The 26,047-nt window shown below is 40.6% G+C and overlaps 1 protein-coding gene across 6 annotated transcripts in view; it reads left to right on the forward strand.

Moving 5' to 3' along the window:
- The window catches only part of LOC138744533 (hexokinase-1-like), a 154,777-nt gene that overhangs the window by 113,153 nt on the left and 15,577 nt on the right, over positions 1 to 26,047 (forward strand). For all 6 annotated transcript variants that reach the window (XM_069900860.1, XM_069900859.1, XM_069900863.1 and 3 more), the window contains 2 exons: positions 1,721 to 1,816; positions 6,461 to 6,560. In XM_069900860.1, coding sequence (XP_069756961.1) covers positions 1,721 to 1,816; positions 6,461 to 6,560 — 196 coding nt within the window. The remainder of the gene's footprint in view (positions 1 to 1,720; positions 1,817 to 6,460; positions 6,561 to 26,047) is intronic.

Genomic DNA, 26,047 nt, shown 5'->3' on the forward strand with positions numbered 1-26,047 from the left:
TTATAGGGAGAGTTTGGACAAGGACGTTGTTTTCTCTGGAGTGTCGGAGATGATAGAGATTTTATTAAATCGTGAGAGCCATTGATGGGGTGAATTGTCAGAATCTTTCCCCCAGGGTTTAAAGATCAAAAACCAGAAAGCATGCCTTTAACCTGGAGATAGTAGTGGTGGGGCAGAGAGGGAGTGGGGCGGGAAAGAGAAGACTTAAAAAGAGATGCGTGGGGCATTTTTTTTACACCAAGAGCAGTAGGTATCTGGACAAGGCTACTACCAGGGGTAATGGTGGTGGAAGCAGATCTAAAAGTCAAGTTGAAGAGGCCTCTGGATAGACACATGGATACCCAGGGAGTAGAGGGATATGGATCACGAGCAAACAGCAGAGTTGTAGGTTAATTTGGATGTCATTTCGGGTGCAGACACCGTGGGGTGAAGGGCCTGTGCTGTTGTGTTCTATTCAGGGGAACACCAGAGCTGCATATGTTAGGAGTAACAGCAAATAAAGAGAAGCTGGAGGGGCTCAATGGGTGAGGCAGCATCCATGGAGAGAAACAGCCAATCAACATTTCGGATCAGGATCCTTCCACTTTCGTTCAACAAAGGATCCAATCCAAAATGCTGGTTGACCGTTTCTTCCCCTGGATGCCGCCTCGCCCACTGAGTCCCTGCAGCTTCTCTCTGTTTGTTCATTATCCTTTGGTGACTGGCAGGGGGCCTCCCACCTTGCTCTCCAATTGGTCAGGCCATGGCTTTACCAACTACCAATGACTTTATTACTGTCAACGGGCTTTACATTCCTGATCTCTTCTGCCACAGCCTCCCCAACTCAGAAGATCCTCTACATCAGGAAAGTCCTTGCTGGTGAGATAGGCTCTGAGCTGGTAGAGGAAGCTCCCATTTGAAGATCCACTATGTTTAGCAGTGAATTAACTGCAAACACAGGCTGGCAGGAAATTCTGGGTCATTTTTTTTTTGTTCTCCTATTATTGATGTTGAGCTAATGTGTCGAGGTTTGTTCAATGTGCCCTTTATGAAAAAGGATAAGACACTTGAATTGATCTCTTTCACTGTTTAAGAACGTGGAGGCTTTGGAAAGGGTCCCGATTTAACAGGATGCTCCCTGGATTAGATGGTTTGAACCATGCAGGGGCAAGGTTGGACAAAACTGGTCGGAGTTGGAGGCTGAGAGCAGACCTGATTGAAGTAGCGGTCAGAAAAAAATCCTCCAAGGGTATAAATGTCATGCATAGACGATGTGTGCTTAAGGGGGTGGAGTGGGAAGTTAAAGGAGATATGCGGGGCAGGTTTTTATTTGGAGAGTGGTAAGTGCCTGGAATAGGCTGCCGGGGTATTAATGGAAGCACACATGATTAGGTTTATGGGGTTTCTTGATGGACAAATCCAGTGGGCAGAAGGGTAATATGGGCATCATGATCAGTGCAGACATTGTGAGTCGAAGGGCCTTATTCCTGTGCTATGCTAATCTATGTTCTATAAAATTATACGGATCATCCACCCTGACTTTCCTCAGTGGTCTAAGATGTCTATCACCCAGACTTTACTGCATTGACTCCTGCCACTGTGTAAAGAAAGATTTAATTTACTGCCCACAATTGTCAATCCTGCACAAGATCACTCCGTCCCTATAGGTGGGACAAAATCAAGAATAATTTAGTTGTATGTGTTCACAAATGTATGTTAACTGGATATGTTATGATTTTAGGGCATTCTTGTTAACTGGACCAAAGGCTTTAAGGCCACTGAGGTGGAAGGAGAGGACATTGTTACTCTATTAAAAGAAGCCATTAAAAGACACGGAGTGAGTATGAATGAAAATGTGTGTAGGTGTGCTGAGAACCTAAGAACACAGGCAAGGGAAACAGAAGTAACCCGCATGACCCATCAAGGCTACTTTCCAGTCAATGATCATGACTATTTATTTGTAGCACTGACCACAATGCAACTCCGAGACCATCAAAAATCTGTCTGCACCACTGTCACTACTGGCCAGCTGTAAATATTTCTTACTGATTTCTTTTGTTCTCTTCCTTTCATTCTAATTATCCTTTTATTCTCTTATGTGTTCATTATATAAAGTTTTCAGTGTTTTATGTATGTGGGGAGCTGCAGCGTTGAACTTTTATTGCATATCACATTAAACTCTCATTCATTCATTTCTTATCTCACCCACTTTCCTGCCTGATCACCAATTCCCCAAGTGTCAAGACACTTACTAGTTTTAATCTTGATTGAACTCAATGACTGCCTCTAAAGTGAGGAATTTATATGTCTTCTGGTGAAAGAAATTTCCCCTGATCTGGAGATCTGTCATCTGGAGATAGTCATGGGCTGTTTGCCAAGGAGAACCAGCATCTCTGCAGCGAAGAATCAACCTCCCTCCAACCGCTCATTGAATTAATAAGATCACCTCTCATTTTTCAAAACATTGAGCTTATTTTTTGTTTATGAACCAAATTTTGATCCAACCAAATGCATTGGCTCTTGTTTTTATTGATATTTTTGGAGGACTGAGAAACTTGCCTATCTGGTCTTTTAGAGAGACTCGATTACACTCCCATCAATGTTGTTGTTTCTTTTTTTGTTCCTCGAATCAATGATAATGAGTTTATTGTCATACACATGTACAATATATATATGTCAAAACTATTAATTGCTGTAGCCAAACAAGTACTTTGGGAGAAAATGGACTTCCTTGGTGTTCACTAAACTACCATAAAGAAAGAGATAAAAATATAAAATATGGATAGAGAGTCAATGTTCACAATTACAGTAGCGTTAAGAAAAAAGATGGTGTTTCAATAGTGAAGACAGATCTTTTTGTGGTGCAAGAGTAGTTTATAGTTAGGGTAGTAAAGGGGATTCAAGAGCCTGATAGGCATTGGAAGAATACTGTTCTTGAAAGTGGGGGTGCTGGACTTCAGGTTCTGTACCTTCTGCCTGAAGGGAGCTTTGAGAAGAGGTTGTGATCAGGATGATGGGGGCCCTTTCTGATGTTGTGCCTCATGTGGATGTCTCCAGTGGTTTGGAGGTGGGACCCAGTGATGGACCTGACTATGTTTGCCACCTTCTGAAGCCTTTAACATTCCTGGACACTCAAGTTACCAAACCAGATGTCAGTGTACTTTCCACTGGACACCTCTAGAAACGAGATTGTGTTCAAATCTCCTCAGACCTGTTTTCACTTCAACATTTCAACCTATTTGATAATATTGCTCATGTTTCATCGCTCCTGACTGCCTAACCAACATTGTCATAAACTCTTCTCATTTCACCCCATTTGTCTTTTCCTAAAACTCCTCTAACCTTCAGTATTATGCCTCCAATTCATCACTTTCATTGCTTAGAATTGCCAAACAACTCAAATTTTCCTTTGTTTCTCCATTATTCCAAGGAATAGCACAGTGACGCCACTCATAGAGTCACTGTTTCGCAGCTCCTGCGATCCAGGTTCAATCCCAACCTCCTGCGCATGTTCTCCCAGTGACTTTGTGGGTTACTCCGGTGAGTCAGTTTCCCCTCACATTTCAAAGATGTAGGTCATTTGGCCAAAGTACATTGTCCCTAGTATGTTGATGAGTGGAAGAACCTGGGAGGAGAATGTGAGTTGAAAGTAGAATGTAGCATACATGAAATTCTTTGACTTTTGTCCACCATAAGGCAGACAGAGAGTCGCCACTTTGTCCAGCGCCCCTCACAGAAACCTACAGCACCTGGTGTTCCTGGGCGGTATCCCCTCCAAGTACTAACCAGGTCTGAGCCTGCTTAGCTTCCGAGATCAGACAATCTTTGGCATATTCAGGCTAGCAGGGGATGTTGAAAAGAATGCGGTGAAAGTACAATGGGATTAGTTTGAGATGGCCAGCAGTGGTTCTCAGAACTTGGCTTCCAAGCTTGTTTACTGAATCCCTAACTTCCACAAGGAAGTTTTGCCTGACAGTGCAGTGAAGTTTCCTACCTCTGCTTAGCTAGTTTCCCAAAACCTTCCTACTCAAATATTGGTTCCGGTCTGTCCAGTTTGTCCCAGTTCTACTTTATCTTGAATTAGAATCAATGTCCCAAGAAGCTAGAACTCTTCTTGCTGCAATAACCCTTGTTTACTGTACTAATAGATACGGCACTGGAAGTAATCTGGAAATTAATGCCTCTGGGGGTTTTGCTTTGTAATCTCCTCCCTAGGTCTCTACAAATTTCTTTCCACATGACATTGCTACTGATAAGGGCCACGGAGAGATTCATCAGAGAAACAGGGCCTTCAGATGACAATCAAACACTAATTTACACTAATCCCATTTTACCCCATGTTCCTATCAACTCTACTTAGACTCTGCCACTCACCTGCAATACTATTATCATGGACAATTGACCCACCAGACCTTGCGCTGTAGGAGGAAACCCTGTCATCACAACAAGTAAACTGCCCACACAATCAGTCCTGTTGTTGACATTGAACAACAATGCTCCTGACAGTTCTAACTGGAGCTGTGAGGCACCAGCTTTACCAGCTGGGCCTTCGTCCTACCCACCCAGAATGTTGTGCATCCACTGACTGACATCTTTGACTCTGGCCCCTTGAAAGCAACGTTCCCTCCTGGAATCCTGGAGTCAAGCTTGGAAAAATACATGGCTGCACCTGACATTGATTCTCACAGCTCTCCTGTTCTTTCTTCCTTTCTCCCTTACCACTGAGTCAGCCACAGCACATTGAGCATGTCTCAGCTCTGCTCCCTCAAGCAACCATCTCCGACTCTACTCTTTGAAGGTAAACGCACTGGGTATCGAGGACAGATTCTCCCTGTCTGAGGGCACCCGGTCCTTCCCTGTTTGCAGACGCTCCTAAGAAGTTGTTGCCCATGTGACACTCAGCCGCATACATGCGCTGTTGTGACAGCGGATGCTCCTGAATCTTGATCCTTTCCAGTTGATAACCTTCTCTGAACATGCAGTCAGAAATGAGGTAGGACAGAATGTCATCTCTGTGAAGCCCTCTCCTGCCTCAATAAAAGAAGTTAAATCCATCCTGCTCTCGCAGGTTAACACCTCCCTAACTCCAAGCTCTGAAACTGGTTTATGATTATTTCTTATGCAATCACCCCTGTCTATAAAAAGCTCAGCAGCCCCTCTCCCCACTGTATTCCCTTTCTTACTGCAATAATGAGAATGACAATGAGTTGATTGTCATACACTTAAGTACATGTGCACCAACATTCTTCCTTCCTGCGCTCATTTATTACTTAGGAATTTGAAAAAACAACTCCAATAGAATACATCAAATTATCCCAGTTCGGAAAAAGTGAATCAATATAAAAGATAGATGAATATTCATAGTTCCATTTAGTGCAAGGAAAAGAAATTGGTGTATCAGTAGTTCAGACAGTGGTGCTCAAGTCATTTCTAGTTAAGATAGTCAGGGGAAGTCCAAGAGCCTGATGAAATACATTGGAACCTGGAGGTGCTGGACTTCAGGCGTCCGTACCTTTTTTCTGAAGGTAGCAGGGAAGAGAGTTTGTGACCAGGGTTATGGGGTCCTTTTTGATGTCAGCTGCCTTCTTGAGGCAAGTCTGTTATTTGCACTTGCTGGAAGCTGTAATCCATTAAAAATGGACTCAAGTGTCCACACAGAGCCTAGGTATGACATAGATCCCAGGATCCCACTCAGCTGGTTGTAATCACTGGGTAACAGGTTCTGACTAATTATAACACTAACACCAGGTGATAAGGTCCTGACAACAAAACTTACAATTTTGAATGAGATTACCATTCTCACTTCCCAGTTCAGGAACTTGTACATTCAGAGGAAGCTGCACTCTTATCAAAATTTTGGGTTTGCTTTCCATTGCATCCGTCAAGAAGAATTTCAGTGCATTTGTACATTGAACAATTGAACATGTGTATGACAATGAACTCTTGTCTCTCTCATCTCATCACATTACACCTGGTGGATTCCACCAGTTGTCCAATGACTGAGCTAATCTCTTTCTCTCTCTCTCTCTCTCTCTCTCTCTCTCTCTCTCTCTCTCTCTCTCTCTTCCATAAAGTCATAGAATTTGACAGTGTGATCCATGCCACCAAGCTGGTCCCATTCCTGCATTCAGCTCATATCACTCCAAAACTTTTCTATCCATCTAATTGTCTAAATGTCTTTTAAATGTTACCATTGCCCCTGCTTCTACCACTTCTTTGAACAGGCAAATCTGTACCCAGCATCCTCTGTGAGAAGAAGGTGCCCCACTCACCTTAAATTGATGCCCCTAGTTTTAGATTCCTCTACCCTGGTAAAAAGACCATGATTTTATAAACCTCTGCAACCCCTCAGCTTCCTCTGCTATGGGGAGAAAAGTCTCAGTCTATCCAAACTCTCTTTATTTCACTCCCTCCAGTACCAGTAAAATTAACAAACTTTATGTAATAGGGCTTCTATTATTTTCCACTCTACTTCCTCCAGGAGATGGATCTGGAAATTGTGGCTCTTCTGAATGACACTGTTGGAACCATGATGACTTGCGCTTATGAAAACCCTAAATGTGAAATTGGAATGATCGTAGGTATGATTTTGTTAACGTTATTCTGTCATATTGTCACACCTGGTAGAAGTAGACCCTCTGGCCATCATGTCCATGCCAGCCATTGGGCATCCCTCCAAACTAATTCCATTTACCAGCCTGGGCCTTGGCAAATCAAATGTTTGTCCAGACACTTCTGGAATGTTCCAACCGTGCAGTCAGCCAAAGCATTCCATATTCCAACAAGTCTCTGGCAAGAAAATTCCTCTTCAGATCCCCTTCACCTTTTGCAGCTTTCCCTGAATTTATGTCCTATGGAGTCTTCGTGTCATAGAGTCAGGCCCTTCAGCCCAACTCTTCCATGCTGGCTAAGTTGGAATTCGGGGATAGTACTATCGGACTCATTTGGTCTGTATTGTTCTGAGCCCCTCTGATCCATACATCTGTCCAAATGGCTTTTAATATTTTATTTTCAGCTTCCTCTGGCCACTTGTTTCAGATATGGGTGACCTTATATTCAAGTTCAAGTAGTTCATGTGCATCGTTCAGTAAAGGCTCCCAGCATCAGTCCCGAAACTGTTTGACTATGTGCTGATGATTGAGCAATGATTCAACTTTCAACCCCTTGGTAAATGACCTCGTCTACATCAGCAGGTAGCAAGGCCTGGATAATATTCAGGCCTGACGTGGGAAGTAATACTGGGTAAGTGGCAGGAAATAATGATCTCCAACATGAAGGAGTCTAACCACTCTCTTCCCCACACCTTACACTTCCAACTTGGCTGTTTATTGTCATATGTACCAAGATACAGTGCTAGTCAATCTACACATAGTACAACAGGTGGTGCAAAGATAAAATTAAAAGATAAAGGTAAAGGGTCCATTATTGTCAAGTAATGCTACATTTAGAATGTAACATACATAAAATTCTTTGATTTTTGTCCACCATAAGGCAGAGAGAGAGTCACCACTTTGTCCAGCGCCCCTCACAGAAACCTACAGTCTCCCCTCCAAGTACTGACCAGGCCTGAGCCGGCTTAGCTTCCAAGATAAGACAATCTCATGCACATCCAGCTTGAGGTGTTTGCATGTTTTAATGAAATCAAGAAGGTTTCAAAGTGGGTGAAGAACTTTAGTTCTGTTCCAAGCAGAGTGGAGTTCAGCACCAGGGAATTGTGCCCCAGCCACAGAGACCTCCAGCAATGTTATGTTGGGTCACTGGAAGAAAATGCAACAGTAATCGAATGGGTTGTTGATCTTTACACATGGGTACAAGTGTAACTACAGCTAAACAAAAACCTGGTATGATCACACCTGACAAAATGGAAACATCACACCTTATAAAGAATATAATGCTCCAGTGGGATCGCAGTATTTTCTTTAACAAAATGATTACTGAATGTTAGACCGAGGCAGCGATGTACAAATTAGGACCATCCTCCCAGGGCTGAGAGAGATGGCTTTGGCTTGGCTTCGCGGATGAAGATTTATGGAGGGGTACGTTCACGTCTGCTGCAGGCTCGTTGGTGACTGACAAGTCCGATGCGGGACAGGCAGACACGGTTGCAAGGGAAAATTGACAGTGAGAGAGATACTATCAGCACAAAAGGAATCTAAAAAAACCCGACCTTTGGGAATGAAGAAGGGAATTTCTTTTATATTCAGAAGTTGCTGGATATTCATTAGGAAGTGTTCAAGGGAAATGGTGGTGGCAGGTTGTGGCGTAGATAAAAGCTCACATTAGACTGGAGGGAGAACAAACGCTTTTATTAGCTTAGAGTTCACAAACAGGCTTCAGAGGAGCTCTGGGTTTAGGCGGGAAACCCGGGTTATATACAAGCCCCAGGGCGAAGGAGCTGGGAGGCAGGACAAGTCATCAGTACAGCACACTTCTAGTGAATCTCAGTTCACTACTTTCACCCTTTCCTTTAGAATTAAGGGACTGTGGATGAAGAGAACAAGGATCAGAAGCCGGTAATAGACACAGAAGATAAATATTTACAATAAATACTATTTACAGATTCAGGCAGTCCAGGAGTTTGGAGATCCTGGTGGAATGCCTTAGCACTGGGGGGCCTTGGGCTCCTTGAGTCTCCTGGTCCGCCTGTGATGGAAGGGTAGTGGGTTGGGTTTCTGGCTCGACGAAAGACCTCCTGAACCGGGTCCCCTGAGGCCCTGAGTGGGGGTGGGAAAAAAAAGCTTGGTAGCTCGTGGGGCACCTGAGGCAATGGATCCTCTGTTCCGGCGGGTCCCAGATCCCTGATGGAGACGGTGTCCTCCCTGCCATCCGGGTACTCTCTGTAGGTGTACATGGAGTAGGCATGGAGCAATTTCACCCTTTCCTCCAGGTGGTCGGTCTTGCTTCTCCTCACGTGCTTCTTGAGAAGGACTGGACCAGGACTAGTGAGCCAGGCTGGGAGTGTAGTCCCTGATACCGATCTTCCATCGAATGTAAACATGAGCTCGTGAGGAGTAGCATTGGTCGCAGTGCAGAGTAGCGACCGAATTGAGTGGAGCGCGATGGGGAGGACATCCTGCCAGTACTAGTATAGAAGGCCTCTTTGCTTCAGGGCAAGTTTGACAGCCTTCCAGATCATGGCGTTCTCTTTTTAAACCTGCCTGTTCCCCCGGGGGGGTTGTAACTGGTAGTCCTACTGGATGTGGTCCCTCGCCAGTAGGTACTGACATAGCTCATCGCTCATGAAGGCTGAGCCCCGGTCGCTGTGAATATAGTCGGGAGACTCGAACAGGGCAAAAATAGAGTCTAAGGCCTTCATAACGGACGAGGTGGACGTGTCTGGGCATGGGATGGTGAATGGGAAGTGGGAGTACTCATCGATGACTGAGAGAAAGTAGATGTTTCTGTTCGTGGAGGGGAGAGGTCCCTTAAGATCAACGTTGAGCCATTTGAAGGGCCTGGATGATTTAATCAGGTATGCTTTCGCGGGATGGAAAAAATGCAGCTTGTACTCAGTGCAGAGCTGGCATGACCTGGTCATTTCCCTGATGTCTTCTATTGAGTAGGGCATATTGCAAGACTTGACAAAATAAGCCATGCAGGTGATCCCTGGATGGCAGAGCTCATTGTGTATGGTCCGCAGTTTACCGTTTTGTGCGGAGGCACAGCAGGGTTGTTAAGGGCCCCTGGCTGGTAGGCAATGTCAAAATTGTAGGTGGAGAGTTCGATCCTCCATCTAATAATTTTTTCATTCTTGATTTTTCCCCTCTTGGCATTGCTGAACATGAATGTGACAGAGTGCTGGAGTGTAAATCACTACCAGCCAGGTAGTGCCTCAGTGCCTTATAGCTTCTACAATGGCCTGAGCCTCCTTCTCCACAGATGGGTTTCAGAGCTCGTGGCCTTGAAGCTTCTCCCCTTCTGGTTGAGAGTAACGTCATTTTCCACTTTGAAAGGTACATTCTCGTCTACTGCATGCATGGTGGCTTTCGCAATGTAACTTTGGGAGTAATTAAAAGCCATCTCGACTTCAGCCGAAAGTGGTGGCCTTTAAGAGGGGATGAACCTTGTCGGCGTATTGAGGGAACCACTGGGTGTAATATGAGAAAAACTCCAGGAATTTCCTCAAAGCCTTTGTGGTTCCAGAGAGGGAAAGCTTTAACAGGGGGTGCATCCTATCGGGGTCAGAGCCAATTATGCCATTCTCCACTACGTAGCCAAGGATAGCCAGTTGTATAGTCCTGAATACACACTTGTCAGATTGTAGGTGAGATTCAGGGCTCTCATCGCATGGAGAAAGCTCTGGAGATTGGCATCACTGTGTGGCCACAGATGGTGACATTGTCGAGGTAGGGGAAGGTAACCGTCATCCCATGCTCATCCACCATCTTGTCCATCTGCCACTGGAAAATAAACACCCCATTGGTTATACCAAAACGGACCCTCCAGAACTGATAGAGTCGACCATTCGCCTCAAATGCTGTGTACGCGCGGTCCTCAGAGTGGATTGGCAGCTGGTGATAGGCAGCTTTCAGGTCACTGGTCGAATGGACCCGATACTGCGCGATATCGTTCACCATATCCAAAATGCGAGGGAGGGGGTATCTGTCCAGGAGTGTGTATCTGTTAATTGTTTGGCTATAGTCAATCACTAACCTGGACTTGTTTTTCCCCCTTTACTCCACCATTTGCTCTCTCTCCACGGGTTGGTGCTGGTTCGATGATCCCCTCCTCCAGCAGGCGCTCGGTCTCCGTCTTTATAAACTCCCTGTCTGCTGTACTGTACCTCCTGCTCTTGATGGCAATAGGCTTACAGTCTATTTGGGAATGGAGGGTGGGTGGTCGATGTTCAGCGTGGAGAGGCTGCAAGTGGGTACTGGTTTTGAGGGCCCACCATTCTTTATCTTTAACTTTCACCTTGAGTTTACATGTACCTTTCATTTTAATGCTCTATCTATTGTAGGCTTTGAGCAGTACATGATTTGCATGGATGCATGGCTTGATCTTCATTGCCTTGATGTCACCCTTACAGATCAAATTGACCTTTGCCCCTATGTCCAGCTTGAAAGGAATATTAATCCCATGTGTATACAATGACACAGTTCACTTATCCTGTTTGATACTGTTCACTTTGGGGACTACCATGCCTACGAAAAGTCTATAATTGAAAGCAGTTTCTTCTATAGCATGTACACTTTTATTTTTGTCTGGTTTCCCTTTGGAAAAACATTGCTTTGCATAGTGATTCTTCCCTGCACTTGTTACAGACTTTCCCATAAGCTGGGCATTGCTTTGGCGCATATTTAGTGCTACATCATTTACAATTGAATATGTCTCCATCCTTTTGTTGGTTCATGTATCTCATTTTTTGTTTGTGTGTTTGTGTCCAGACACTGTGGCTATGACTATGCCTTCATTTTCACTGGCTTTTACTCTATCACCAAACTTTTCCACTTGCTGCAGAGCTAATTCACTGGCATGACATATCTTCACAGCTCGAGCTAAGGTAAGCTCTGCCTCTCGCAGCACCCTCTCTCTCACTTCCTTATCATTAATTCCAAACACAATTTGATCACGAATCATTGAATCTTGCAGCAATCCAAAATTGCATGTTCTTGCTTTTAAAAAAGTATCAAAGCTCTCTCCCTGCACCTGTGTGCACGAACAAAACACTTACCTCTCGAAGGTTTCATTTTTCTATGGTGAACAGTGTTCATCAAACATCTAGATAAACCGAGGAGTCACGTGATGGAGTAGTGGCCGGACGGTGAACTCCAGCCCTCTCCAGAAAAGTCGGGAAAAACAAGGGAATACACAAAGGCACAGAAATAAAAGTTAAAGAAAAGTGAGTATAAAGGTGGAAAGAAGATGGCGACAAAAAAAGAAAAATCAAAATCAACGGTAAGAAGAGAGGAAGAGAAGACAACGGAGGAAGAAGGAGAAGGCCTTACCTTTCCGAAGAGGCCCGCTGTGGAGAGAGAAGCCCGCTTCCTCAGGTCGGTAGAAACAGGACTACAAAAATGGCTCGCTGAGCCGAGTAAAAGTGCGCAACCGCGCATGAAAAGAAACACACCGACGGGAGGGGGGACCAGCTGGGGAGTCGATCTCCACAGCCGGCAATGACAGCTGCAGAACACCTGCAGCAAGAAGAGACCACAGAAGACAATGGAAACAAGAAAGAAGAGAAGAAAAGGGCAACAAAGAAACAACAGATGGCCAACCCAGAGGAAGAAGAAGAGGAAGAGTACAGTGAAATAGAAGAAGAAGGGAAAGGCAAGATAAAGGATATACTTTCTCTTGTTAGAGGATACATGGAGTCATTTAAAGAATGGCAAACACAGGAATTTAATGATTTAAGAAGAAGAATAAACAACACAGAAGAGAAAATGAATAAAATAGATATGACCTTAACAGAAATGGGAAAGAAAATGGACAAGATGGAAGAGCGGGCAGTAGCAGCAGAAATGGAGGTAGAAGACTTAAAAAAGAAATTGGAGGAATCTAATAAAAAAGCTATAGAGACACAAGAACTGTTAGCTCAGAAAATAGATATAATGGAAAATTATAACAGAAGAAATAACATAAAGATACTGGGCCTTAAGGAAGATGAAGAAGGCAAGAATATGAGGGAGTTTATAAAAGATTGGATCCCTAAGACCCAAGGATGTCCAGAACTACAGCAAGAAATGGAAATAGAAAGGGCACATAGAGCATTGGCCTCTAAACCACAATCACAACAAAAACCAAGATCTATTTTAGTAAAATTCCTAAGATATACTACAAGAGAAAAGGTACTGGAGAAGACAATGGAAAAAGTAAGAGAGGGCAACAAACCACTGGAGTATAAAGGGCAAAAAATCTTCATTTATCCAGATATAAGTTTTGAACTCCTAAAGAAGAGAAAGGAGTTCAATACAGCAAAGGCGATTTTATGGAAGAAAGGGTATAAATTTATACTAAAGCACCCAGCGGTATTGAAAATATTTATTCCAGGACAACAAAACAGACTATTCTCGGATCCAGAAGAAGCACGAAAATTTGCAGAACAATTACAAAAATAGACTGAGGGATGAAGACGGGTAATGAGAGTAAAAATGATCATGATTGATATGTATGTGGGTAAAGAGGTATAAGAGTGAATAGGTACAATGTGCATACGTGAATGTATCTGTACTTAGAGGAAAATATAGATAGTATAGACAAGAATTAATAAGGGAAGGTAATGGAATAGAGAGAATAAGGAGGGAATTAAAAGAGTGACCTTTGTTACATATGAAAAGCAAAATCTTTTCTGGGGGGGGCTGGGTGGGGGGGAATAGCGGTCACTGCAAAATCAGTTGACGCTTGCGAGTGAATTCGCAAACCCAAATGGAGAGGGGAGATGCGGTTGTCCGACAAGGGATAAAGGACAACTCAGGAGGGGAAGGGGAGATAGGGGGTAAAGAAGATATAAATAGGAGAATAAGGAAAATGTTTGATGTTGTAGGAATGTTGTCTTATAAAGAGTTTAAAATAAGAAAACAGAAATGGAAAAGGAGGAAAGGTAATGATGGAAAAACGGAAAGAGAAGATAAACAAACTATAAAATGGCTACGCTGAACTATATGACTTTAAATATTAATGGAATACATAACCAAATTAAAAGGAAGAAACTACTAAATTTACTGAAAAGGGAAAAAATTGATATAGCATTTATCCAAGAAACACACTTAACTGAATTGGAGCACAAGAAATTAAAGAGAGATTGGGTAGGACATGTAACAGCAGCATCGTATAATTCAAAAGCAAGAGGAGTGGCTATATTAATTAGTAAAAATGTGCCATTTAAAATAGAAGAGGAAATAATAGATCCAGCAGGGAGATATGTTATGATAAAATGTTAGATATATTCGGAGTTTGGAATCTACTTAATGTATATTCACCTAACGAAGAAGATCAAAAGTTTATGCAAGATATCTTTTTGAAGGTAGCTAATACGCAAGGGAACATACTAATAGGAGGGGATTTCAACCTGAATTTGGATTCAAATATGGATAAAACGGGGAAAAAAATTAACAGAAAGAACAAAGTAACCAAATTTATAATTAAATCAATGCAAGAAATGAAACTTTTGGATATATGGAGGAAACAAAACCCAAAAGAAAAGGAATACTCATACTACTCGGCTAGACATAAAACATACTCAAGAATAGACCAATTTTGTTATCAGCTAGTATGCAGGATAGAGTAAGCTGTTTATATTATCGGACTATCTGACCATTCACCCTTAATATTGACAGTAAAGCTAGAGGACATCCCTCCAAGAATGTATAGATGGAGATTAAACCCCATGCTACTTAAAAGACAGGATTTTAGAGAATTTATTGAAAAACAATTAAAAATGTATTTTGAAGTAAATACGGAATCAGTGGACTATGGGATGCAATGAAAGCATTCATTAGAGGGCAAATAATAAGTTATGTAACCAAGATGAAGAAGGACTATAATCAGGAAACAGAGCAGTTGGAAAGGGAAATAGTAAATATAGAAAAAAAATTAGCAATGAAGGAAGATACAACTAAAAGAAGAGAATTGGCGGATAAAAAAATAAAATATGAAACACTACAAACATATAAGGTAGAGAAGAATATAATGAAGACAAAACAGAAATATTATGAACTAGGTGAAAAAACGCACAAAATCCTAGCATGGCAGCTTAAGACAGAACAAGCTAAGAAAATGGTATTGGCATCAAGGAAAAAAGACAAACAAATTACATATATCCAAAAGAAATTAAGGAAAACTTTAGAGAATTCTATGAACAATTATACCGAACTGAAAATGAAGGGAAAGAAGGGAAAATAGATGAATTTTTGACTAAAATTGAACTACCAAAACTACAAATAGAGGAACAAAATAAATTAACAGAACCATTTGGAACAGTAGAAATACAAGAGATAATAAAAAAATTACCAAATAATAAGACACCAGGGGTGGATGGATTTCCAATAGAATTCTACAAAACATTTAAAGACTTATTAATTCCGCCCCTCCTGGATGTAATCAACCAGATTGATGAAACACAAAGCTTACCAGATTCATGTAAAACACCAATAATTACAGTAATACTAAAACAAGGGAAAGATCCACTCTCACCAGCTTCATATAGACCAATATCTTTGCTAAACACAGATTATAAGATAATAGCTAAACTATTAGCAAACAGATTAGCAGAACAGGTACCGAAAATGGTAAATTTAGACCAAACTGGATTTATCAAAAAAAGACGCACAACAGACAATATTTGTAAATTTATTAACTTAATTCATGCAGTACAAGGAAATAAAGCACCTGCAGTAGCAGTTGCTTTAGACGCAGAGAAGGCCTTCGACAGAGTAGAATGGAATTATTTGTTCAAAGTATTGCAAAAATTCAGTTTACCGGAGAAGTATATTAATTGGATTAAAGCATTATATAAGGGACCGTTAGCGAAAGTGACAGTAAATGGACATGTATCAAAGCAATTTAACTTAAGCAGGTCAACGCGGCAGGGATTCCCACTATCACCTTTATTGTTTGCGCTAGCTATAGAACCACTAGCAGAATTGATAAGAATAGATAATAATATAAAAGGAATAAAAATAAAAGACAAGGAATATAAAATCAGTCTATTTGCAGATGATGTTATAGTGTACTTAACAGAACCAGAACTATCAATAAAAGAATTATATAAGAAATTGAAGGAATATGGAGAAGTGTCGGGTTACAAGATAAACGTAAATAAAAGTGAAGCAATGCCTATGAATAATGCGGATTTCTCAAAATTTAAGAAGGAATCACCATTCAGATGGCAAATGCAGGCAATAAGATACCTAGGTGTACAAATAAACAAAAATCTAGGCCAATTATATAAACTCAATTATAATCCACTAATGAAAAAATTACAGGACAACTTAGAGCATTGGAAAGATCTACCACTAACACTAATAGGAAGGATAAACTGTATTAAAATGAACATTTTTCCAAGGATATTGTACTTATTTCAGGCATTGCCAATACAACTGACAGAAAAATTCTTCAAAGAGTTAAAGAAAATAATAAGGAAATTTTTATGGAGAGGGGGGAAACTGAGGATAGCCCTAGATAAATTAACAGGATGGTATAAACAAGGAGGCTTACAATTGCCAAACTTTAAAAATTATTATAGAGCCGCACAATTAAGATACCTATCAGACTTTTATCAAACAAGGGAAAAACCAGACTGGACGAGATTAGAATTAGATAAAATAGGGGAAAAGATACCTGAACACATATTATATAAATGGGATGAAAAATTGGTACAACATAGAACTTCTCCAGTATTACATCATCTCCTCAATATTTGGAAGAAGATTCATGTAGAAAGAAATAAAACAAATTACCAATTACCAAAACTAATATTGACGCAAAATAAGCTACTCCCTTTTACAATAGATAACCTTTCCTTTAGAGAATGGGGAAAAAAAGGGATTAAAAGAATAGAAAATTGTTTTTCAGGAAGTAGATTCTTATCCTTTGAACAAATGAGATATAACAAACAATATAACTGGAGATACAATGCTGGCATATTACCAACTGAGATCCTACTTGAAGGATAAATTAGGAAGCAATTTGAGGTTGCCAGAGGGAAGTAACCTTGAATATGTGATTACAGATACAATGTTAATCAAAAGATTTATAACAAATATGTATATTAAACTGCAAGAAAAGGAGAATGAGGAAACAAATGGTAAAACTAAACAAAAATGGGAACAAGATTTAAATATAAAGATAAAAATGGAAACATGGGAGAATTTATGTTCTGGAATGATGAGAAATACAATAAATACGAGGCTACGTATGATACAATATAATTGGTTACACAGACTATACATTACACCTCAAAAGTTAAATAAATGGGACCCAACAGTATCTGATAGATGTTTTCGATGTAAAAAAGAAATGGGAACAACAATTCATGCAATCTGGACATGTGAGAGAGTAGAAAAATTTTGGGAAGATCTCAATCAGATATTAAATAAAATAACAGAAAACAATATACCAAAGAATCCAGAGATCTTTCTCCTAAGTAACATAAAAAACAAAGAATTTGGAATTGATTTGGAGGATGCACAAAAAAGATTTGTTAAGATAGCCCTGGCCGTAGCAAAAAAATGTATTATGTCAACCTGGAAATTGGAAGATAATTTGAAAATACAACAATGGTATATAGAAATGAATAAATGTATTCCATTAGAAAAAATAACATATAGTTTAAGAAATAATATTGAAATATTCAAACAAATATGGGAGACTTACATTAAATACAATAGCGAAAACCTACCGGGGACAAACATTACCTAAGTTGATGGAAGGAGAAGGAAAGAAAAGAATGGACTCAGTAGAATTTCTGGTGTATTTTTGTTGAATGACAACATTGTCTGACGGGTTTAATGCAACCTAGATTGTATACCTAAAATGGATGAGGGAGGGGTGGGGGGTGGCTTGGGAGGAGGGAGGGGGGGAGAAAAAGTCACTGTATATGTGTAAAAAAGAAAAAGTGTATATCATGGCTAATGTGATTTATGGTGTGAAAAATAAAAATTTAAAAAAAAAAACAAAAAAAAAAACATCTTGATAAACCTTGTCGAATTTGCTCAGGTCTTCTGTCTCGTCAAAAATAAATGTGTTGAAATCCTCTAGAGTGAACTTCAAACTCAGCATCATTTATTAATAACTTAACCTATTGAGAATCAACTACTTTAACTTAAATCTCAATTTTATGTACATGGAGAGATATCAGGTAACCTGTTTGTAAGTCAACTGAAGGAAGTGGCATCTAAAAGAAGGATGAAAATGTTATTTTTGATCATGCTGAAATTAATTGTGTTTCAGGAATTCTATTCAGATCTATACAAATCGGAATTTCCTTATAATTCTATTTCAATGGATAGATTCTTGCAATGATTGAATATTTCTAAAATGTCACCAAAAGATCAAAACTTTTGGAAAATCCAATTTCAGAGTTGGAAGTTTCCCAAGTTATTTTTTTCTCTTCAATCTGGCAAATTCCCAGGTCTGGATGACTTTATGGTGGAATTTTTAAAATCATTTACTTGCCCTTCAAATATGTAAAGTATTTGAAAATTCTGTTTTCTCTGAGACCTTACCAGCAACTATTTATGAAGTGTTAATTTCATTGATTCCTAAAAAAAGATAAAGATCTGACTGAATGTACTTCCTGAAGGCCAATTTCTTTGCTGAATGTAGATTTAAAGGTTCTTTTTAAGATTTTGGCTGGTAGGTTGAAAAATATCCTTTCCTCTGTAATATATAAAGAACAGATTGGATTTATTAAAGGTCATTATTCACATTTTAACATCTGTAGATTATTGAATATTATTTATTCCCCTTTGGATATAATTCCAGAATGTGTAGTTTCTCTAGATGTTGAAAAGGCTTTTGACAGAGTAGAGTGGAACTATTTATTTGAAACATTAAGGAGATTTAATTTTGGTTTGGGCTTTATATCATGGATTAAATTGATTTATAGTACCCCCTTAGTTATGGTGGTTATTAATAATAACAAATCCTCCTTATTTAGGCTGTTTAGGGGAACTAGACAGGGATGTCCTCTTAGCCCTTTGCTATTTGACCTAGTTTTAGAACCTCTGGCAATAGCCTTGAGAGACACTCGTCAAGGGATTGTCAGAAATGGAGTAACTCATGAGGTTTCTTTGTTTGCAAATGACTTATTAATTTATGTTTCAGATCCTGAAATTTTTATCCCAGTTATGTTATCTGTATTTTTCCAATTCAGCTCTTTCTCTGGATATAACCTTCTTAAAAGTGAACTTTTTCTAATTAATATGCAGGTCCCTATCTACACTCAAGTTCCGTTAAAGATTCTCAGAGATAATTTCACATATTTAGGGGTTAAAATTACAAAACAATTTAAAGATTTATATAAACTCAATTTTTCTCCTCTTTTTGAGTCTTTTTCCAGATGGTCTCCTTTATCATTATCTTTAATAGGTTGTATTAATGCAGTTAAAATTATAATATGACTTAATGTTTTATATCTATTTCAAGCAATTCCAGTTTTCATCCCAAAGTCTTTTTTTTATATAATATTGACTCAAACGTTTCTTTGTTTATTTGGAAGAACAAAAACTCAGACTTAGTAAATTTCATTTACAAAATTTTTTTAAAAGATGGAGGGATGACCTTACCTAATTCTAGATTTTATTACTGAGCTGTTAATATTTGTTATTTAACTTTTCGGATTTTTATCTGACAAATTAGATCACCCATTATGGACAGATTTAGAATTGAGATCTATACAGTAGTATTCAGTGTTCAGTGGCCTCTTTATTGGGAGCTTCTCTTCCATTTAGTTTTTCCAAGATCAACAACGATATATCTAATCCACTACTCAAACATACATTGCAAATCTGATTCCAATTTAGGACATATTTTAATTTAAAAAAATGTTGTCTTATCTAGTGCTATCTCTCATTTTTTTCAACCATCTATAAGGAAAAGCAAAGGTATTATTTCTTTTGCAAATTTACTTAAGGAAGGCTATTTAATGTCTTTTGAACAGATGGCAAGTAAATGTGACTTACCAAATATTCTTTTTTTATATTTTATTTTGATTTTAACAGACTCATAAAGTAATTCCAACAATCAATAGAATATTTTGGGTTAGGGTTAGGGTTAGGATTTTTCAACATAGACCTCTTCCCTCCCCCTCCTCTTGCCCCCAAACACATAGCCAGACCGATTATAAGTTACACAAATACAACTGGGGTTCAGAGCCCCCACCAAAGACCTAGAAAAAAGGAACAATGTAGTTAACTAAATAACCCAAGTAAGAAAAAGAACTAAAAGAAAAACTAAATTAAGATAAAACAAACTAAAAAAAAGGGCTAATAAGAAAACACACACATCCCCTGTGTCTGTTCCATTTCCTTAACCCCAATCCTTTCCCTATTTCATGGGGAGGGGGAGTGAGTCAATCTACATGCCCATGTATTTCAGATGTGGCTGCCACACTTTAACGAATGCGTCTTGTTTCCCCCTTGGATTATAAGTGATTTTCTCCAGGGGAATGCAATTTTTTATTTCCATACTCCATCATGTGGCATTTAATTGGGAGTCGGACTTCCATGTAACCATTATACACTTCCTGGCTACCGCCAAGACGGCCTTCACGAACTGAATTTGGTACTTGGACAGTTAAAACTCATGTTTCCAATATCTCCCCGAAGTTACAACTATGGATGCTGTGGAAAATCTATTGTTGTAATTTATTTCAAAATGTTTCCCAGGTCCTCCCAGAAGGGTCTCACCTTTGTACATAGCCAGGTGGAATGGACAAAGGTTCCAATCTCCACACCTGAAGCCCATTTCCTGCTTTGATTTGTGTAATTTTTGTGGTGTGAGGTACAGCTGGTGTAAGAAGTTATATTGCGCCAACCTGTATCTGGTGTTAATGATCCCGGTCACACTGTCCTGACACAGATCTTGCCACCACTCTTCATTAACTGTTGTGCCCAAGTCCGACTCTCATCTTCCCCTCAACCTGTGTAAGCCTGACTTTAGGCCCTCACTTTGTAATACATGTGAGAAATAAATTTACACACATTCTCCTGTTGAATTAGAATCTCCACATTACTAGACCTAGGCAGGGTCATAGATGGCCCTAACTTTTCCCTTATAAAAGATCTTATTTGTAAATAGCAGAAGATTGTTCTATTAAACAGACCCTATTTGTTTCTCAACTGCTCGAATGACATAAGCTGCCTTTGTTGGTAACAGTCCTCGATACACCTGATCCCCTTCTACACCAGGTGTCCAGGATCTTATTACCCAGAGTCAAGGGCATCAACTTTTTTTAGGTCAAAGGTGTTTTATGAGATATCCCAACCTTCCATCCAATACATCAATCTATTTTTTTGCAGTATCTGAAGAATATTCTTTAGTGGGGGGTCATCTGTTTTCTTTGAAATTAATTTAGTGTCCCATTTGCATATAAATTCTCCTGCTATTTTTCCACCTCCTGCATCTAGTCTAAGTTGTGCCTAGAGGGGGGAGCCCCCCCAACCCCCCCCTCCTCAAAGAGTGAGCCAATAAACCTTGCCTGGTTTGATCAATAATATTTTTTATATCTGGTAATTTTAACCCCCCCCCCCCTAAATTGTGATCCCACGTCAACTTTTCCATGGAGATTCTAGCCACCTTGCAATTTCACGGGAACCTTCTGACATATTTGCCAGACATCTTAAACAAACCCCATGGCAATGAAATGGGTAATGACTGAAAAAGATTCTAGAGTCTTGGCATCACCTTCATTCTGACACAGTTAACTCTGGCCACCAGTGTAATGGCAGAGTTCTCCATCTTGAACGGTTCTGCTCCATCTTCTGGAGCAATGTAAATTTGTATGTTATGTAAATTTTTATCTATTTTTTCCCCCAAATACTTGATGCCTTCCTGTGACCATTTGAATTGACCCCCTGTTGATATTGACTATAATCTCCATTTGTCAAAGGGATAATTTCACTTTTATCTAGATTTACCTTATTCTCCAAGACCTTCCCATAATCTTCCAGCATGATCTTCAGCCAACGACCTCCCCCCCCCCCCCCCCATTCCAGGGTTTGTCAAGTACACTAACACATCATGAGCAAAAAGGTTGATTTTGTGTTCCACCTGGCCCACTCTGAACCTCTTTAAGTGTGGATCCTGCTGAATGGCTTCCACCAGTGGTTCAATTTCCAGTATGAACAGCGCTGCCTACTGACCTACTCAATGGAAACATGGAGATCATTTTTGCTTGGGGTTTATAGTAAAGTGTCTTCACCCAATTAACAAATGCTTAACCCAATCCAAATTTCTCTAGTACTTTGAACAAAAAGTCCCACTCCGGTCTGTCGAAGGCCTTCTCTGCATCCAGAGATACATGCTCTCCTGGATCCACCCCGATTGTGCCAGACGTACTATATTATGCAGTCTAGCTATATTATTTGCTGACTGCCTCCTTTCTACAAATCCAACTTGATCTGGATTTGCTCATTTCAGCAGATATTTTCCCAAACTGTTGGCCAATACTTTTGCAAAGATTTTTATAATTTGTAATAACGAGATGGGTCTATACGAGGCAGAGTTCAATGAGTCCCTGCCTTTTTTTGAAATCACCATGACTGCTGTTGAGAAAGACTCTGGGAGGGTACGCGTCTCTGGCGCCTGATCCACCACCTTCATTAAAAGGGGCATTAGCATATATTTAAACGTTTTATAAAACTCAGTGGGGAAACCATCCTCACCTGGTGATTTGCCACCATGTAAGGAGCTCAGGGTCTTTGCAACTTCCTATTTAGAGAAAGGGGCATTCAGCCCCTCTTGCTTTTCCTGATCCAAATTTGGTAGGTCCAATGGAAGCAAGAAATCATTTACTTTGTTGGGATCGCCCCTTGATTCTGATTTATACAATTCCTTGTAAAACCTTCCAAATGTATCATTTATTTATTTTTATTTGATTCACATTAATTGTTCTCAAGGCCTCTTCCACTCTCATCTGCCAGGACAAGACTTTGTAGGCCCTCTCCTCCAACTATTAATACTATAGTCTAGATTTTAAAATCAACTTTTCTGTTTTATATGCTTGTAATGTATTGTATTTGAGTTTTTTGTTCACCAAATGTTTGTATTTTTCTTCTGTGCCTGCTCTTTGGTGATCCTTTTCCAATTGAGCTATCTCCTCTTCTATGGTATTAACATCCTTAATGAGATCCTTTATAATGCCTTAGATCTATCCAGTTATCTGGGCCCTTAAATAAGCCTTTAATGTGTCCCATATTAGAAAATTATACTCAGTAGAGGGGCAATTCGTTTCACAGAACAATTCTACCTGGGCCCTGACAAAGAAACAAAATTCCGGTTTTCCCAACAGCAGTGTGTTCAGACATCAAGGCCTGTTTATCTGTAATGAATAAAGTCAAGGGAGAGTGGTCAGACAGAAGTTGTGCCGTATACTCAGTTTCCACCTCCAACTGGGCTGATGCCAAAAATAAACCAATTCTCATGTAGGACGTGTTGTGTCGAGTAAAAGGAGTAATCCCTTTCTCTCGGGTTCAGTCCTCTCTAGACATCCATGAGATTCAATTCTTCCATAAAGGCCAGGGTACACTTAGCCATCCTGGCCTTTGTCACTTTCTTTGCTGACTTGTCCATGACTGGATCCAGACAAAAAATTAAATCCCCCCCAATCAAGACATTCTCACACCCTTCAGTTACTTTCAAGAATATATCTCATATGAATTTTTTGTCATTGAAACTCGGGGCATATATATATTCATAAGTGTCCAAGATTCTGAGTATATTTGGCAATGTATCATTATAAATCTCCCTGCCAAGCCTACGACCATATCCTTGACCACCACTGGAACATTCTTCCTTCTCAAAATGGCTACTCCCCTGGCCCTGAAATTGAAGGAGAACATCACCACCTGATTGAATCACCCCCTCTTTAATTTTAAATGCTCTTGTTCTGTAAGGTTGGTCTTATATCCATCTGCATCTTTTTTAGGTGAGCCAAGACTGTCTTTCTCTTAATCGTTCCATTTATCCCATTTACAATAAAACTGATGAATTTAATTGACTTGTCCATTATGCTCAGACCACCACTCCATTATATCCATCCCCCCTCCTTCTTGTCTCCTGGTACTTGACCTCGGTCCTGATTTCTTCCCTAAATCTTTGGCACAAGCGATCATGCTCCAAACAAAAAGCTACATTAACAGAACTAAAAGCCATATTCCAAAACCAAACACAACTCCCTGGAAACAACCTTCTTTCTCCTCCCCCAATCGGCACCAACAACCAAACTATTAGCACCAATCTTCCCCTATTTTGAAGAGTGCCCAACACTCCCATCTTCCACTTACATTTCCCCCCCCCCCCATTCTCTGAGCTTCCGTATCTCTTCTTTATTTAACATATATAATCCCCTTCAAATATCAACACTGTATCAAGAAACATAGCCCTTCTGTAGTCCCCACACTTTCAATATTTACAATCTATTCTTCCCCCGGATCTCTCTTTCCCCTTTATTTACATTTATCTTCAGTCTCGTAGCGGTAGCAGGGGTTTTACAAAATCCATTGCTTCTTTTGGGTCCTTAAAAAACTTTTTTCCCGTCTCACCCTTATTATCTTCAACATTGCCAGGTGAAAGAGGGTAAATTCAATTATTTTTTTTACCAAATCAAACACCTTCCTGCGCTTCAGCAATGCTCCACTTATTTCCAGATAGAATAGGACCTTCTCTTTCCCCCCCTCCACCATATTCCACTAGACCTCCCCTTTTCCTTTGCCCCCACTGCCGCTGCCCTCAAAATCCTCTCTCCTGAGAGTGCAGGAATCTCACCAGGACAGAGCGTGGCCATTGGTGCTGCCCCGGGTATGGGGCGAGGGACTGTTGGGCCCACTCTATCTCCACATCATTTCCTACTTTATCCCTCCCCAGTATCTCCAGGATCCATTTTTGTAGGAACTCCACCACATCTCTCCCCTCCTTACCCTCCTTCACCCCCACAACCTTAACTGTAGTCTTCCTATTAATATTCTCTAACATATCTATTCTCTCCCACTAAGTAATCCCTATGCTATCAGTGCTCTGTGATTAGTAAGGGATTGCTTAAGGTAGTATGTGAGTGGGAAGGGAAGGTTGAGAATCACTGCTCTAGATCCAATTGTTACTGAAATATTTTGCTTGAGAAAAATTGTCATTGGCCCATTTTCTTTGGAGTTATGAAACCGTGCACATAATGAGTCAATGAGGTATGATTAAAATGATGGTTTTCAAACTTTTTCTTTCCACCCACATCCCATCTTAAGCAATCCCTTACTAATCATAGAGCAGCTATGGCATAGGGAATTCTTAAAATGGTATGTGAGTGGAAAGAAAAAGGTTGAGAACCACTGCTCTATACCATTCCCATGGGAGCATTTAATTCTCCCCTCTATCTAACCTTTCCTCTACCCTTTCAATTCTTTCCTGTTTCCATTAGACTGTCCTTTTCTTAATTTCCCCTTGCCCTGCCACCAATGTCTTCAAAGTCTTCTTAATTTCCCAAATGGCCTTTAATATCTTCTTAGCTAAGGAAATCAAACCCCCTATCTCTTTTATCAGTCTTCCATCACCCTGCATGGTCTTTCTTTCATCCTTTTGTTCTTTTTCTTCCTTATCTTCCTTCCAGCTCACCCTCCAACTGTAGGCCACTTCGACATGTGTCTTTCCCGCCACTCTCCCTCTGGCCATGTTTCCCTTGGAGTCTATCAGGCCCGACACCTCGGGCGCCCTCCAATGCCCCAGACCTGACCTCCTCTCAACTGCCGGTTGGCGTGGTCTTTCCAGGTAAAGGGTCACTTTCCCTGGCTCCTCTCTTCCCAGCCCGTGGACTCCTTTTCTCTGCTGCTGCTGACATCTGAGTCGCTAGGTCCCGTGCCTCCTAGTTTCCCATTGTTGCTGTCATCCAGACCTCGGCTTGGTTCCTCCGCCCTCACACCTCCACATCTCTTGCCACCACTGGCGTCCTCAGCTCCTCCCTCTCCCTCTCAACCTCAAGCTTCCGACTTCCCAGTCCTCACCGTCACCACTGCTGCCTCTCAATCCTCCTCCTTCTTGCGCTGCCAACCATCCTGTGCCGCACAGCGCTCCCGACTCCACAGCCGACATCCTCCCCAAGCACCTTCTTGGGTTAGCCTTCTGCAGGCTGCCCTCTCTCACCTCCTCCTGTATGCTCTCCTCCCAATGAGATCCCTGTTCAGGTTCTAGCATTGCGTCTGTCGCCATTGTCAGCCTCTAAGTAGGCCTCTCTTCAGCTTTACTCTCTCTGCCACGAGGTAAGCTTTTGTCACCTTCTCCTCTTGCTATCTTTGCTTTTTTTCCCCATTTTCTACAATTCTATATACATCCTTTCTTTTGTGGGTTCCGACAGGGAATTTCTGACATTTAACCTCTTTTTAAAATCTTTCCACAGAGAGCTCTCCAACCTTGCTATGCCTCT

Source organism: Narcine bancroftii, chromosome 10, assembly GCF_036971445.1.
Source record: "Narcine bancroftii isolate sNarBan1 chromosome 10, sNarBan1.hap1, whole genome shotgun sequence".
NCBI lineage: Eukaryota > Metazoa > Chordata > Chondrichthyes > Torpediniformes > Narcinidae > Narcine > Narcine bancroftii.